We start from the raw sequence: 18,437 nt of genomic DNA, 5'->3' as shown, positions 1-18,437 counted from the left end.
GACATTCACTATAGTTGAATTGGGTAAGCTAAATTGTCCGTAGTGTATGAGTGTGTATGAGTGTGAATGAGCAGCTTTATTCTTGTCGTCACATTCTGTTTTAAATAGTATGTGCTATTTCAGATGCAAAAATCATCAGAAGTCGCCACAGCAGAATGAACTGCCAACTTACTTTCTAGAAAATAGCCATAAGTTGCTCAAATAGCAATAAATAAGCATACATTTGTTTGTCAAATCTCTTCATTAATTGGTAGAAATGGAAAACTACTATTAGCTAAAGACCCTTTTTTATCAGAGCTTTTAAAGCAATATTTATTTATTCATTTTCCTTCGGCTTAGTCTCTATTTCAGAGCTCACCATAGCAGAATGAACCGCCAAATTATTCAGCCTATGTTTTACACAGTGGATGTCTTTCCAGCTGCAACGCAGTACTGGGAAACATCCATACACTCATTCACACACATACTCTACGGACAATTTAGCTTTCAATTCAATTCACCTATAATGCAGTCTTTAGCCTGTGGGGTATTTAATCTTTTTATCTCATTATTTTTATTCAATGAGAATTACTCAGGGTGGCGTGGTGGCGCAGTGTAGTGCTGTCACCTCACAGCAAGAAGGTCCCTGGTTCAGGCCTAAGCTGGGTCAGTTGGCATTTCTGTGTGGGGTTTGCATGTTCTGTCCGTGTTTACATGGGGTTTCCTGTGGGTGCTCCGGTTTCCCCTACAAGTCCAAAGACATGCGGGTGAATTGGGAAAGCTAAATTGTCCGTAGTGTATGTGTGTGAATAAGAGTGTATGGGTGCTTCCCATTGATGGGTTGCGGCTGAAAGGGCATCCGCTGCGTAAAATATATGCTGCATAAGCAGGTGGTTCATTCCGCTGTGGCGACCCCTGATTAATAAAGGGACTAAAACAAAAAGAAAATAAATGAATGGGAATTACTCACATAGCCTATGTCTCATTCAAACAAATTGTTGTTCCACATATGTTTTCATTGAGGAAATCTCAGACAGTGCAGCTGTTGCTCTGATTTTGACATGCATTTCTCACCACATTGGCAGATGTGCTGGGATGCCATCCAACATTCAGCAATTCAGTCTTTAAACAAGGGCCCTATTGTCTGACATTTCATCCAAAAACACATGCTCATTGTTGCATAAAACGGGCAAGTAAACAATTTCCTTACACAGCCTAAAACAGGGAAATACGGTGCAATATGGCATCTGCAGTGGAGTATAATTACTTGAGTATTTGTTATTATTCTTTTTTGTAAATAGTAGCTTTAGCTCTGAAAATATGCCAGTAATACATACGAAAGATAATTTATGTAAAACGATATGCTACAATAATTATACATTTAGAGAGTAAATATTAAAAGAACGCGAATAATAACATAAACAAAGGCCTATTATTTTAAATCATTTTACCGGTCGCCTCCCCCGTCCCACCTAGCGGCCAGATAAAGGTACTGCGCCGCATTTATTTGCAGGGAAACAGGAAAAGACCAATCAAAAATAAGGATACTAGCATGTGGAACCGCTACCCAGAAGAGCCCAGTTGCTACAGCATCGTCCTTAGTGTCTCGCCAGGCAAAAAAGATGGAGGAAATTGAAGGTAAGGCTCTAAATAAACAATAGACGCCTATATAAATATTGTGACTAAGATGTATGGAACCATTTTAAACGCAGTCTGCGTGTTTGTGTAAAGGAGAGCAGCTTTGGTTTGTGTAGTGCTGTGTTGTTTGTGTGGATCACCATGGGAGAGAATGACGCCTTGTAGGAACGTACAGACAATTAAATGAAATTATTTTTAAAGTGTTTGCTTTTATGTACAGTATGTATGCAAGTATGATAGCATATGTGGTTTTGTCAGTTGACGTTTGATTTATGTAAATTAGGACACAATCCTGATGACATTTCAATGAAAAATGGTCCCTTATGTTTGTTAAAAGCTAAAAATCAAAGGTCAAATTTTTTTATATGTCGTTCAGGCAAGATTATTTAGTCTCTACCTACTAACTGGCATCCTTATTTTGGTCCCTCAGTTGTTTTACATGGACTGACAGGAGTGACCTATTTTCAGATCTTCCTCCTGCTTGATCTGTTCTCATTTGTCAAGCTAATCTAAAGCCACTGTCTCTGAGTGAACTAGCCACTTATTAGACACACCCAGACACACTGAACTACTTCATTGTTTTGTGTGTGTGTGCTTTTTTTAAACCATGTGTTACTGTGGTGATCTGTTGCCTTTTTTAATATTTTGTTTTTGTCTTTAGAATCTCCTCCTACTTCTGAAGAGCTGGTGCCCTGCAAAATATGTGGAAGGAGTTTCTTTCCGAAGGTTCTGGTAAGTGTTTCTGCATATTTACAGATGATGAAGTGATAGCCGGATATAAATAATTTATCCATTTGTATAATTAAAAATAGGACCGTTTTAAATGAGAAGTTTAAGTTAGATGTGCTGATATTCAAATTAGGCTATATAATAAATATATGTAACATAATACAACAATATATTACATAAAATCTCATATAATATAAAAGTATGGCCACAAAACCAGACATAAGGGTCATTTTTGGAAATTGAGAATTTTACATAATCTGAAAGCAGGTTAAATAGGATTTCTCCTGATGTATAATTTGTTATCATAAGACAATATTTTGCAGAGGTACAACTATTTGAATATCTGGATTCTGTGGGTGCAAAAAACTTAAATATTGAGAAAATTACCTTTAAATTGTCCAAATGGTGTGCATATTACTAACCAGAAAATACATTTTGATATACTGTATTTACAGTATAAATATATAAAATAAGTAAAAAGTATACCCGTGCAACGTAATGTATGACTTTTGTGGTCCATGCTCAAATATTATAAAAACAAACATGTATGATATTGTTATTTTTGGTACTTTAAAACACTTTGAATATTTATTTATAATTTAAACTTTAGGAAGTCTTTCTTTTTAAGGATATTCAGAGATTGATTTATTCACTGTGGGGCTCATCACTGCCCCATATGCTTGAAGGTTATAAGCTATTTGTTATCAAACAAACATGTTCACATTATATTTTGGCCTACACACTATCTGAGAAATTGACTGCAACTGTTTTTATAGGCCTTCTTTACTTCTGTAACAAACAGTAAAAAAGGAACATTGTTGCAGAAGTTATGTTAATTAATACTTTAAATTAATTTGATCAAAATATTTGTTTATTTTTTATTAGTTTTTTTACTTACAATAGTATATTATATTAAAATATTATAAAATTATATGCAGTATGTTTCCGTTTGTGCAATGTTCTGTGTTGCAATTTAAAGTACAAATACAAGCAATGTAAACTTTTCTGCTGACTTCTTCACTTCCACTTTAAGTCGCATTAAGTTACAGTGTTACAGAGCAAGCAGCTCTGTCAAAAAAGTTTCATTTATATTTTTATTTTTTAATAACACAGCATATTATTACAATTTAAAAGACATGTTTTGGTTTTCATTTTAATAAGCATATATAATAAGTATAATAATAATATATTATAATAATATAATAAGTAATTCCCGTTATTCAATGCTACATTTTCAGCAGTCATCATCACCATTTCGGTCTCCAGTCACGCACTGCTTCATAAATCAATTTAATATGCTGATTTTTCTTTTTGTACAAACATTATTCAGTTTTGTGAATCTTTGGAGGCTTTGATCATCATTTATTCCAAATATAAATCTTTTGGAACACCATAAATTGTCTTTAGTGTCACTTTTGATTAATTTAATAAATCACTGCTGAATAAAAGTATCAGTACAAAAATACTGATCTCAAACATTTGAATGGTAGTTTACATTGAGTTACCTAGCAATACACTAAGCACTTATGTTGTAATGCAGATGCCAGATCAAGATTAGCGAGGCATGCATTTCTCACAGGTCACAATGTAAACACAAAACCTGGTTTGATCACTCAATCAGTGCATTGCTGTCAGATATCTGACATCTGCAGCCTTTTTTCCTGTTCCAGAAAAAACATGTGCCGATCTGCCAGAAGACAGCGGCCAAGAGGAGGAAGGTGTTTGATTCTGGCAGGCAAAGAGCAGAGGGGACCGAAATTTCTACAGTCAAACCCATAAAACCAAAGGTGAGGAAACCACCATGTCCTGCTGAAACACTAGAGAAACACTTACACACTATGGTTCTGTACACTGTATATGTTGGCATATACAGTATCTCTCATGCTCGCAGATGATGTGCACAGGGTGTTAAAGTCTTTAAATGTTTTAAATTTCAAAAAATACATTTTAGGCCTTTAAAAGTCTTAAATTTACTGAAATATTGTGATGTAGGTCTTAAATCATTTTAAACAGGCCTTAATTTTCCTATGTCCAAGTAAAGCTACCCTGTCGAGCCAACACCCAATCAGCAATAATCCAACTCAAACCTTTTTTCATATATAAGTTTTTATTGCAAAGAGATACAATTCACAACAGCTGTTAGACATATTCCCCAAATTAAATACCCTAATCAGAGAAAGAAAACTAAAGCAACACATCCCTTTACATGATCGTCCATTAATACAAAAAGTATTTACTGAAGTAACCAGGCAATTAGAAAAATTCCTAGTTTAGGCTGTATACGTCAAAAATTTTATTTTTAATGGTTTTAAAAGAGTCTTAAAGTCTTAAATTTGCAGAAACCCTGTGTGTAGTGAACTATGAGTGAATACAGTCAGTATATTATACAAACTGCTGTATATTCAGCAGCAGTGTTGTTCCCCATCACCGTAACAATCCGTCTGCTGTAGTAAAAGTTCTGCTCGCCATCAACATATTAGGGTATGTTTCAATTAAAACAAACTCTGGTGTTATTGTAATACGGTTCATTTGAATAAGTGTGAGTGCAGCCATTTTAAACATTGACACACTCCAAAAAGTGGAATGTGTCTGCTTAAAAAAAGCATAGATTGGTGTTTAAATCAACTGTGGTGCAGTTTGACTGAAATATGAATGCAACATGGACCAAATATATCCAAGCAAACCAAAAAAAAAATAAGCATGGAGTCTGTTCCATAAAGCCAGATTAGCTGTCTACTAGTCTGTTAAATTTCAGTTACGTTTACATCAATCCTGGTTTTTAGGTACCATGAAGGTAGCTTGGCTTGAATCACTCTTTGTCGTCATGATGTTTTAGTCCACCAATCAACTTGACAATTGAGCAATCTCTTGACACAATAAAGGCACTCCTCAGTTTCTCATACTCATGATTAAAGGTCACAATTTCATAAAACACTTTCAAAGATATGAATCATCTGGTTTTAGCAAAGATTATTTATTATAATTGAAATAAAAGTTACATCTGTAATCTGTTATGCATGAGCAATTATAGTTTAATATTTTTTGTGTAGTTAAATGCAGATAGCTGCAATATTAATGAGCTTAATTTAAATCAGTAGATAAAGCTTTAAGCAAAAGACTATGGATGAGCTTTTTTATGAGTGATCTATTATACAATATAGCTTCACAATGTCGCTTGTATTAATAAAGCAAGTTGTTTTCTTTAATCCTTATTGTGTTCAGCTACCATCATGGTAGACGTCATTGCCGCAATGTTGCACACATCATAGTTCATTGTTTGTCTGTGTGATGGAGGAAATCCTGCCTCTATTTTGACTCATTTACGCCTTTTATCAGCTCTTAATAAGATCACGAATGATATAAACACCAATACATGCAAACTCTTACTGCAAGTGTTTTTTTGTTTGTTGGTTTTTGTATCTGTCTTAAAAATGACACAAGTGCTACGTGAACCAGGAATAAATGCATGCTTTTATAATTCTATATGAACTAAAACCAAGAGAACTGAACTATATGTAACCGTAATTGTGAACAAAGCCATATTAGTTATAGAACAACATGAGCATAAACGCAAAGGATCCTTATGTTTTACTTTTTTTAGAACCACTGAAAACAGTTGACAGTGGAGTTTACTTGATGTGTATATCAACAACAACAAAAAAAAGCTGACGCACAGCTGGAAATTTTAACCAACTATGAATATGGAATCACTGAGGTGCGACAGTATAGTGAGAATTTCTGGAAACTCTAAAAAATATGTAAATATAATGTTTTTAGTAATTTGCAACATGATCATTTAAAGCACTGTTGTTTTAATGAAAACGTTGAATATACAATAATATATAAAGACAATGGCAGAGGTGTTTCTCACTCATCTCAATCAAAAAGGAAGGCCTTGTATTTCTGCATCAACATTCATAACAAATCAAAACAATTCTGTAAATAAACATTTTCTTCACAATTTGGTTGTGATGACATGTCATCTGTCAAAATTAAAATAAGTTTTTCAAGTTTAATTGAACATTTAAATAAATAAATAAAAAAGAACAGAACAGTGAATCATGTTTGTTTTGTTTATATTTTCTTGTTTATTCCACTATGGAATAAAGAATAAAAAAATATTCATTACAATTCAAAGGGGAGAAAAAATTTAATTGAGAGATTTTGTTCAGAATGACGAGACAAATAATCTAAATTTATAGTTTTTTTTTTTTATCTGAATAATCAGCTTATTATGTTTTTTTCACAGTGTTACATTTTTGCAGTTGCAAATTTATTACTTGCAATTTTGTGTGCAGATTAAACATTTTTAACAGAAGCACCAGAGAAATTAAAGTTTTTTTTTTTAGGTCAATTCTTAATCATTTAGTCCATCAAGTGATTGTAAATGGTTTCACCCATAGACTCACATTTATCAAGTCCATGTTTATATGAGAGTTGTTTCTCAACTTTCTAAATAAACCCAAGAGCTTATTTGAAACATTGAAAATAAAGCTCTGTTAACACAATAAAGATTTAGCCTCAAGACAAACATGGCAAATGAGAAAAACACCTCGGTCTTAAACAGAACTTCTGTTCTGAAACTCTTCCTCCAAGGCTATTCTCATATCACAACCCAGTGTCCTGAATCTTCTGAAACCCCTTTTATGTTTCAGTTACAAAGTTCTTCCAGCAGCTCTAAGTCTGATAAAGTAAGTTGAATGTTTGACTATGTATATTCTTTTTGTTGAGTTTTGTGTCTCACCTTGTTACTCCTAATATTAAGGGCCCAATTCTTTAACATGCAAATTCTTTAACATTCTGAAAATCGCTGTTTTTGTTGTTAAACCTGCGGTTTTCAAATATTATAAAAGGCGGTATTCAAGACAGTCGCATAATTACTTCTGCAGTAATGATGAAAGGCTTTTGTTTTCAAAATCTTATAGTAGATTAAAAGGATAACATTTGGTCAAAATATAATCTGTGATAAAGTAGTTATAAAAGTTGTTTACCTCTTCCACTCTGCAGCTATTTTGGGGTTTTCTGCCTGGATTTTCCCACCCAAATTGAAAGCTTCAAATACCCACATACAGAGGTGTAGCTGCAAAATGTTGGTATTTTTATTTTACTTCATAAAGTCACATTTGGAAGTGTACCCTGCAGACAATTGTGTTTGTTTTCAGCACATCAGCAAACTGAAGGAAAACGATTTTTGACTCATCTATGCAAAAGCTGTGCTATTCAAACTGAATGGAGGTCTCATACCATTGTTGTTGTTTTTTTGTATAATTTTCCTCTGTCCAATTTTGAAGTCTCCCCATACTTCCATACAGTGGTATAAATATAAAATGTCAGTGTCTTTCAACAGAAAACCCTTTGAAATTACACAACAAACTGCTGAAACTGATAAATACTATGTAGTATGTTTTTTGCCTATGTTTGTTCACCGAAATACTAGGAGCTTTTTTGTTTTTGTTCTAAAGTTTCTCTTTGAATTGAGAACCTCAGGCCATGTGTGTATATTTTGTTTGATATTAGAAGATGTGATCAGACATTGGAAAACATATAGTCTATGTAGTATGCAAGAGTTATTGTAATAGAAATATTATTATTTTTTTTTTTATAGTGCAAATAAGATTATTACAGCAAAATAAATGTCAAAGTGTATATTAGCAGAAAATAGAGATTTTTTAAATGCTACTTTGTATAAGAGTCTGATAAATACTACTTTGCATGTTTCTTTCCCAGAATGCACCAACTTCATATCCCTTTTTTTGTTTTACAATCTGTTTTTGAAACTGTAACTCAGCCCCTGTGTGTTTGGCTGTTCTGTAGGTTCTTACAGTAACCTAAATGTCAAAGTGATGTTTTCTGTTATATGAACACTAGGTGCTTTTTATTTTTTGTTTTAAACTCGGACCCTGTGTGCTCTAGCAAATTCTAGAAGATGGAAAAGAGCAATCTTGTCTCATGTAGTGTGTGTGTAAATGTAAGTGTAAATAAGTTTCTCACAGTAACAAATGTAAAAGTGATACCTATGTAGAAAATAGAGATTCTACGCTTTTAAATGGCACCACATATAGGGCTAGTGTCTGCAGAATTTGGGGATAAAATAGTCAAACAATGAACATAAAATGTATATAAAATAAACATTTCACTCTAAATAGAAAGCCATGTGCCTAACCAGGTTGTTTCAAATTTGAAGTTGATATCATAAAAACCGTTGTTCCTATCAGAACAATTGTTTAGTCAATATTCAAACAATAGCCACAAGGTGACATCAAACTCGATGGAGTTCTTTTCACAAACCCATCAATTTCTTTCACAATATCAGGTCTTTCACCAAAAAAGAAAAAAAAATAGAAAATATGAAAATTTGAAGGTAATCCACTTGCGATTAGGCCATCCAAGATGTGTTCATTGGTGATTTATAAAATGCAAGTCAATGGCTAATGACATTTTGAGTGCAAAAAAATGTACAGGCAGAACAAAATTAATATTTATAGCTCTTGACGATATATTGAGGGGATAATCAGTGTGTGCAAGAAACTGTAAAAATAGTTTTCAAACATTTCAAACCGTCTCAGGTTACGTGCGAGTTTGCACCTGAATCTCTTTAGTCGTGTATGCTCTCATTTTTGACATTTAGATTACCGTTGCTGTCATCAGAAATTTGAATAGTTAATCATTGTATGCTTTCGAAGTTATGTAGCTGCTGATTTATAAAATATAGTATAGTATCCTGCATTCCTTTTGGGTAGTGACCGTTAAGTTAAAATCAAAATTTTGCATCTTTTTTTAACTAAACATTTGGTTTTAAACAGCCTGAGCCACCCAAGAAGCAGTCCAACTGGCGCCGAAAGCACGAAGAATTCATCGCCACTATTCGTGCTGCCAAATCCATAAACCAAGTGATAAAAGATGGCGGACCCCTCCCTCCACCCCCTCCTCCATCGTATGATCCAGGTTAAAAACACTTGTTTAGTGACAATTGAACTAATTTACAGTGGTATTGGCAAAAAACAGTGACAGCAATTGACTGTTTCAGATTATATCCAATGTCCCTATTGCCAGCGGCGCTTTGGTGAGAATGCAGCAGATCGACACATCAAGTTCTGCAAGGAACAAGCATCCAGAATCTCCAATAAGAGCAAGCTTGCTGGAGGTGATAAAACTAAACCTCCAGCCAGAACTCAGGTGAGGCTACACAGGTCACTCGTTGGGATAACCAAACCAAATTTTGATGCCATTTACATTAGGGCTGGGAATCTTTAGGGACCTCTTGATTCGTTCTGATTCCAGGAGTCATGATTTGATTCCAAAATGATTCTTGACCTTTTTTTTTTTTTCAATGGTGCAAATACATCTTTCCAAGTTTTCATTTTAACTAGAATTTCTATGTTTTAACTAGAGTTTATATGTTTTGATTCTGATTGGCATCTATGTATGAAAGTACTTTTATCTTAAAAAAAAAAATTATTTATTAACAATGTCATGGTATCACTTTTGTTAAAGTTAAACCTTATTTTCTGGAGAGAGATACCCTGTGATGTTCACCAAACTTCTGAATCTTTGAATCCACATACTCCTCAAATTCAAATCCCATATACTCCTTTGAGATCCAAAATTGAAGCCCCCTTCTCATTTTTCTGCAATGTGTAGCTTTCATGCATGCATAGGTGTTTTAACATGTGGTTTCCATCATATGGATAAGGTTGATTATCTCAGCCATTTCTTTAAGCAACCTTATACACAACACAACACAACTATATGTTTGTTTTATGAACACATGCCTTGGTTATACACATTTACTTTATACTGTAAGAGAGTGAAAAAATCTTTGTCATCTTATATGTAGCATGAACAAGCTCTGAATGTAACATTAAAATAAATACCAGATTACAAAGAGCAGTGATAAAGAACATAAACAGTTGTTATTCCAAAATGAGAACATTAGATTTTTTTGTTTTGTTTCCTTATAACTTTTTTACAAAGTTATAAAAATCATATTTGGAAATTACATTAGAGTTGCATTATATTACATTAGCTTTTAGTTCAGAGCTACAGAGAACTAGCTTTTCACTTATTTGCAACACTTTCATTCACAGTCCAAGAGTGATATTCTGCTGTAGTCTGTGTTTATGCATCACATTAATGCCACCTTTTAAATATTATAAAACAAAAGATACATTTTCCATGTTAATCACTATTTGTCCTAACCAGCCACAACAATTGTATTCAATAACCTAATGTTATACTGAAATGTTTATGAACAAGTAAAGCTTGCAAATTAATTGATTTAAAAATACTCTCTGTGGCTTTTTGCCTCTCGGTGCATAACTTTGGTTGATGGGAATCCAGCTTTATAGTCAGGGAAAAGTCAGGGAATTTGATATTTGTTTTAGAGTGGGAACCCTGCCTCTGCTGTCAACAGGTCATTTTTTCAGTGGAAATGTTCTGTTTTTCAGACCATTGAGATCATTGTCCATGACAATCCCAGTAGATCAGCGGTTTCTGAAATACTCAGATCAGCCCGTCTGGCACCAAAAACATGTTAGAAACCCCTTAAATAATGTTTCTTTTCCATTCTGATCCTCCTATTTAACTTCAGCAGATAGTTTTGCCTATGTTTTCATTCATGCCTTTAGCGTTTGCCATGTGATTTGGCTTATTGAATATTTGCACTAACAAACACTGGGTGTACATGATAAAATGGGTGTACATAATAAAGTGGCCAGTTTTGTCTACAGCATTTTAAGCTGATTAGTATAAACATTTTATATTTTCACTTCTGCAGTACAAACCTCCTGCACCAAAGAAGGCAAACTCTCCCACTGCTTCCAGCGTGTCTTCTCGTCTACCTCAGCGCTCAGCTTATGGCCAGGGTGCTGGCACAGGTAAGGATTTGCATTTATTTTATTGATTGGCCTGTCTTTGACCGATTTAACCAATTATTCCCCCTTGTTATTTATATCAAGATTCAATTTTGCACAGTTTGATGCAACTATCGTACCTCTACTTTTTTCCCTGTCGTTATTTATGCAGGGGTTTGACACACACATATGTGACTTTTCTTTTTGCATTCAGGATTTCCATTTTTGTTTTAGCAATTTTGTTACTACATAGCTAGCATGAAGAGCTGCGTTGACTGTCGACTTGATAAAAGACAATAGACCCACACCAGCATATGACAAGGCTCTCCAATCCATCATTGACAGTGCAAACTTCACACTGGACTTCAAGCAGCCTGACTTTTGTGTCTCTACGCTCTTCCTCCAGACTCTGGGATCTTGATTTCCAAATGAAATACAAAATTTGCTTTCATCTGAAAAGAGGACTTGGGACCACTGGGTAACAGACCAGTACTTTTTACTTTTTTTAGCCCAGGAGTGGCTTGACATGGAATTCTAGAGCTGTAGCTCATGCCATGCAGACATCTGTATGTGGTGGTTCTTGATGTTCTGAAACCAGCCTCAGTTGCCCTTGCTTGACAATCCTCTCAAGGCTGTGGTCATACTTGTGCACCTTTTCTAGCCACATTTTCCCCTCTTACCAACACTCTATTAATAAACTTAGATACTGCACTCTGAGCTTCCAGCTTCTTTTGCAATTGCCCTTTGAGACCTTTCCTCCTTGTTGAGGGTTCCAGTGATGGTCTTCTGCACAACCGTCAAGTCTGAAGTCGTCCCCTTGATTCTGAAGTCTACTTGGCCAGGCTGAGACAATTTCAAGGCTTTGCATTAATTAGTGGACTAGATTAAGACACAGGGAGCCACACAATGTTAAACTTGTCATGATATTCTAATTTTGTGAAATACTGGATTAGTTCTTTTTTTATCTTCAATCAATAATCAGTAAAGTGTAATAAAATGAAGGCTTTGAATATTTCTCTTTGTGTGTAGTGAACTAATATAACACACACGTTTCACCTTTTTTAAACAAATAATTGAAATAAATGGACTTTCCCTCGTTATTAATTTACAGCCAGTTAAACTGTTGCGCCATTACAAAATTGGCACATTTAAGATCAGTTTTTTTTATTTTAATCAGTGATCATTACTGCCTTATTGATATATGAATATGAAGCAGCAATCAGACCAGACAAGAAGCACTGCATTAAATTCCATTTTTCTCCGCCATGTCTTTCAAATATGGAAATTTATTTTACCCAAGTATTTTCAATGGAGTTCTCTCTTCTCTCTTTCGTCTTTTGCTTAACAACTAAATGGATGCTTAAGCCTATATAACTGATTGTTTTTTAATGACATTACAACATCAATGCTGTAAAAAAAAAAAACCCATTCATTCATTCATTAATTTTTTTTTTCGGCTTAGTCCCTTTAAAAATCTGGGGTCGCCACGGCAGAATGAACCGCCAACTTATCCAGCATATGCTTTTTACGCTGTGGATGCCCTTCCAGCTGCAAATCATCACAGAGAAACATACACACACACCCATTCACACACATACACGATGGACAATTTAGCTTAGTCTTTGGACCTGTGGGGGAAACCGTAGCACCCGGCGGGAACCCACGCCAACATGGGGAGAACAAGCAAACTCCATACAGAAAGGCCAACTGTCCCAGCCTAGGCCCAAACCAGCAACCTTCTTGCTGTGAGGCGACAGCACTACCCACTCGCCGTGTCGCCATAAACCTTTTACCGAAAGGTTATTGTTGGCAGAAAAACATTAGCTGTGCATATACCCCAATGAATTTGGTACATTTGGTACAAAATAAAACCAAAAATATATTTTACCTAAATGCATAAATACAAGTCACATTGCTGAAAACTTTTAATTGATTTCTAAATTTTGGTTACACTATAAAATAGTTTCTTATATAAATATAGTACAACAGAGAAGAAAGTATAAGAGCAGTTCATTTTATATTTAGTATTTTTATATAAAGAAAATAGAATAGCAATTTTTTCAATAATAATTAGATGTTTTCATCAAAATCATCCATCCATTTCTCTTCCTCCTCAGGAATTCCTAGCAGCAAACCCTCATCCACAGGCTCAATAAAGAGCACACCATCAGGATACTCTCCGTTACGAAACAACTCATCCGGCTTGACCAGCCCTCCCTCTGAGTAAGACAATCCCTCACCAATCCTGAATCCCAACACTTTCTCCACCCTTTTACACCAACATCATTCGTGTTTTCACAGGGGGAACATGAAACCCAAGGGTATGGTTTCACAAAGCTCACTAAGAAATCCTTCTACTGGTATAGGAATAAACAAGAAGAAGATCCAGAATGCAGATAACTGTATTTCAAGGTATGGCATTGAGCTTTTAGGATTCATGGTGTGAAGAGTTTTACTTCCAGCAGTTCCACATTTGTCTGGAGGGTAATTGTTCAATTATTTATTTAATTAATTGTACACAAATTCAACCATTATTCTTTATTAGAATGTAGTTAAATCAGTGCTAAAATATTATTACACATCCTGCCCAAAGTTGTCTTCCAAACATTGTGTGTGGGACTCTAGTTTGATGGCTACATCTTTCTTCAAGTCTCCTTATAGTTATTGCTCTACTGAAAATAGTTATTGAAATTTAAACCTTTAAATGCACTGGGGCAAAATTGTTGCACTCATGTTATATTGTGCTCCATTTGTTATAGGGAAGCACATTTCTGCCACTGAATAATATATTATTAAAAACTTAAATGTGACTCTGAGTCTGACAGTTTTGACGAATGACTTGCAATTGACAGTTGACATCTTTGTGTCTTCGTATATTCTCCAAATTGCGTGATGTGTACACACATTTGGTTTGTTTCAGTAATTAAAAGAAAAAAAAATCTGACATCCTACAATTCTGACTTTTTGCAAGTTAAGTGGAAATAGCTAGATATAAACCCATACTTCTCAGAACTGTGTCACATAAACACTTCATTTTTGCCCAGCAATTATAAGAAAAAAGAGATCTTCGCTCGCATATATGGAACAAAAAAGTTGCATGTTTACATCTCTTACCGTCATACTGTACTGAAGTCTGATCAGAAGTGTAAAGATGTTCTTGCAGTATATTGGTATGAATAAAAAGTACTAGACAAACATTTCTTTATGCTTCCAGTTCACTAACACTGCTCAAATGTGGCATTATTATACTGACACAAAAATTAATTTTGTACAAATATAACCGATGTACAGTAAATGACAAAAACAAAGTTCAAGGCTGATGTCTCATTTTCACAGAAGCAGCAAATGTTTATTTATTTTGGATTTCTTTGTATTTATAGTTTGATCATTTATTTATTGTGGACGTTACGCATTAGTAAATCAAGTCATCACAAATTCTTCAGTAAAATAAAATAAACCTCATCATTTATTTAATGTTGCCTACTACAGAATACAAGTAAAGCACACAGAAATAAATTTGATTGAGCAAGAACTCCTGTTAATGATGATAAATTTAGTGCAGATACACAGCTTTTTATTAGATAATCAAATATCTGAAAAAAGTGTACGCTTGCGTATACCTTAACGTGGCAGTAAGTACTTAACCCATTTAAGCTCACCTACAACTATAGTTGCCATTTTTTTTCTACATGTTATATGTGTTTAATTTGTTATGGCATGCAAGCAAAAAACCAAGTGAAAGATTTCAAGAAAGAAAAAGGAATTGATTTACTTCCTGTCACACGAGGCTTTAACTGCCTACCCCTAGTTCCAGGATGCAAAGTGGAGGCAAACCCTTCCAAATAAAAGCAATTTTCATGTTAATAAAAATATTTTATTTACAAATGTATATCAACATAATCATGAAGGTCTCTAGATTCATCCAAATAAAACCAATCTTTCGAGAAAGATGTAGTTTTGTGTATAGTCTGTCAAATGTTCCATCGGCAACTACAGTTGCCTGTGGGCAAATAGCTTGTAAGTGCATAAATCATGGGGAATGAGGGAATAATAATTTAATAAATCAAAGTTATTGGCCTTGTTTAATATTTTTAGTTTTTTTGCTTTCATAATACCACATTTAAAAATAACCCTTTAACTAATATCTTTATTTTTAAAGTAGCCTTTTTTATAGTCAATTTGATACACAGTTAAAACCGTCAAAGAAAAAAATAATTTCTCCTGTTGTTCTCTCCCCCTCAAAGATTTAAAATAACACAGAGAGTAATGAAATCCTGGTGTTAAAAAGCAGAATCACTGGAGAAAAACACGAAACTACAATTCAGTCACAACCTTAAGCCCTGCTGTTCACACAGACATGGGTATTGTCTGAATTGCTGCTTTTTCTACATGGTTTGGCTATTCGTCCACACACACACACTCACACACACACACAAACAAAGTGTAAGGGATTTTCAAAAGAGCCAGGGTCTGAAGGTTTTATAGAAACCTAGGTTTTATAGAAAATGTAGATATAGCTCTATCTGTCTGTCTATTTGTCCATCATCACTGTAAGACAAATGGATTAGTTCTTTGTGTTTTCATATTCATGAAACTATATGATAGATAATTTTAGGGGGGGGTTCATATCAATTGGTTTTTTAAATTTAAACACAACAAATGTGTTTATGAATATGAATTGATCTGGTAAAAGCAGTTGTTTTGATTTAGAATGCCATATGATCTCCTCTTATTCAAAATTTACATTGAATAATGCTTACAACGTATTTGCCCACCGGCAACTAGTTGCCATATATTCAAATGTGATTTAAACATAAATAAACAAATAAATAAAAACCTGGAGAAAATAAATGCTAAACATGTTCATACAGGACACTATTAACAAGGAAAAATGCATGAAACCATTTTAAAACATTTGGGCACAAACAGGTTAAGATGAACCTATTATGCCCCTTTTTACAAGATACAATAAGTCTCTGATGTCCCTAGAGTGTGTATGTGAAGTTTCAGCTCAAATTATAGCATGCACACACACACACACACACACACACACACACACACACACACACACACACACACACACACACACACACACACACACACACAAAATGTATAACTCTTTAAAGGTGCCCCTTTTAAGCTTTGTTCAAAACTGTACTGTTTTGGTGACTCTTGCTGTAAATTTAATTGAGTAACAGCAAAAAAAAGAAGATGAATGAAACCCATGGTTCAAAATCCTCCAGCCACAAGTAAACACTTGAGTTCATTGAGTATAGCTTATAAAAGATCTCTCTGTTTTAGACCAGTTTTCCTACCGTGCTTTGCCTGCATTGGCTTAAAAACATCTTGGATTTCTTTTTTTTTTGTTTACCAGGAATGATATGAAAAACGAAAACGACTTCAATTACTCCACAACAGGCACCAAGTTTTGCCATGAGTGTGGGACCAAGTACCCAGTGGAGTCGGCCAAGTTCTGCTGTGAGTGTGGGGTAAAACGAATGTACATTTAATATGTATGAACACAAATTGTACAAATATATAAAAAGACTGACTCACTGTAGCTCAAAAACTGAGCTTTCCTTCAAATACACTAGTGTACTTGGCGAATCCATGTGCTGTACAAATATCTCCTATCCCAAGTAAATCTGATTCCAACCTTTTGCTTAGTTTTGTTTTTATATGGAAAAGAAGTGCAATATTATTGGTTACTGCTACAAAAGGAGTATTATCAATCTTATATTTACACACACAAAAAAAAGAAAGTTTAAATGAACTTTTATCAATCTAGGCCTTAAAACGGGACCATATCACGCCGTTCTGATGTTAACAGGGCAGTATATCGGTGTAGTTTGCTGTGTGAGGGAATTTAAGTGCTATGGTTTATTATTTAATTTAATTTGTTAGGGTAAATGTTTAGTATGACTAATGCATTGACAACGGTTCTTTTTACTGAGCAATTCACTTTTTGTATTTTACATTTGTTTTTATATGTTCTCGATTGTGTTTTTAACAGTATTCCAGATGAACATGTCCTGTAGAAGTCCTCAATGTATATTTATTAAACGCGCAGTCATCACATCCCAAGTCCAGCATATTTACACATTCAAAACATAAAGGCGACTCGAAATGTCATGTCACATCCTTCAAAAGCAGACAAGCTTGTGGGAAAAGTTGCTTTACAATGGTATTTTATTGCTTCAGAGCCTTATCACTGCTGTCCACAGGGGAGAGGTAAAGATCCATGCTGGTCTCGAGCTTAATATGAATTTCAAGCATCACCCTGTACCTTGTAATGCTTGTACTTCTGCTGCTGCTCTGACAGCGTACGTTATATCTTATGAATACCTGCTTAATGGATTACGACACAAATGTTGCCATTAAAAAAAAAAGGGTGGTCAAAATGGCTTCTGAATTGATCCTACATAAATAAAGGGGTTTAAATGCTCAGATTGTGTCTTGTTTGATGCTTGTTTTATTCAGGACGTAAAATCTAATCGATTAAAAAGATTGAAAATTCTGTCATCATTTACTCACTCTTCAGTTGTTTTAAAACCTTCATGAGTTTCTTTATTCTGTTAAACATGAAGATATTTTGAAGAAAGCTGCAAAATACCTTTGACTTCCACAGTATTGTTTTTCCTACTATGGATGCAATTGGTTAATGGTTTTGAGCTTTCTTTAACATATTTTTTTGTGTTTAACAAAAGATAAAAACTCATGAAGGTTTGGGACCACTTGAAGGTGTATAAATGGTGATGTATCCATTTTTGTATGTATGGTTGCCAATTTATTAATATTGGAATATTAATATAGGATTGAAATGCATTACAAAATTGAGTTACTCTCCCAAAAAAGTAACTACAGGTAGTTGCTTTTTATGGTAAGTAATGCGTTACGTTACTTTTCATTACTCAGGCATAATCTGTTTTAGAACTTGTTTTTTAATTTTTACTTTATTTTTTAATAGAGGAGTTCTGCAATACCAACACACTGTGTAACCCACACCTTAATGTAATAAAATAATTTAAGGTTAATGTTATCTGAGAACTTTCCATTGAGACAGTTCCCTTTTCTTCGATGCGTTCAAAATAATGAACACATTCTCTCATTGAATGCATGATTCATTGTCTAATTTGAATAATGCAATTGATTTTTTAAAACACTAATTATTTATAATAAAAAAGTAACTCAACTATTTTTTTATTATTATTAATATGTTACTTGTTGCTTAGAAAAGTA

The 18,437-nt window shown here is 34.2% G+C and overlaps 1 protein-coding gene across 2 annotated transcripts; it reads left to right on the top strand.

Annotated features, from left to right (window-relative positions):
- Nucleotides 1-1,528: 1,528 nt before the first annotated feature.
- Nucleotides 1,529-17,645, top strand: zc2hc1a (zinc finger, C2HC-type containing 1A). 2 transcript variants are annotated; one of them, NM_199680.1, is given in 10 exon segments: nucleotides 1,545-1,617; nucleotides 2,279-2,349; nucleotides 4,017-4,133; nucleotides 7,002-7,037; nucleotides 9,150-9,291; nucleotides 9,374-9,522; nucleotides 11,123-11,222; nucleotides 13,316-13,421; nucleotides 13,500-13,610; nucleotides 16,573-17,645. In NM_199680.1, coding segments are annotated over 10 exon segments (984 nt in total). In that variant the 5' UTR covers nucleotides 1,545-1,601; the 3' UTR covers nucleotides 16,709-17,645.
- Nucleotides 17,646-18,437: the final 792 nt, after the last annotated feature.

The sequence above is a fragment of the Danio rerio genome, chromosome 24, assembly GCF_052040795.2.
Source record: "Danio rerio strain M-AB ecotype USA chromosome 24, GRCz13ab, whole genome shotgun sequence".
Taxonomy (NCBI): Eukaryota; Metazoa; Chordata; class Actinopteri; order Cypriniformes; family Danionidae; genus Danio; species Danio rerio.
The sequence above is the reverse complement of the archived record's forward strand: the minus strand, read 5'-3'. Positions and strand labels throughout refer to the sequence as shown.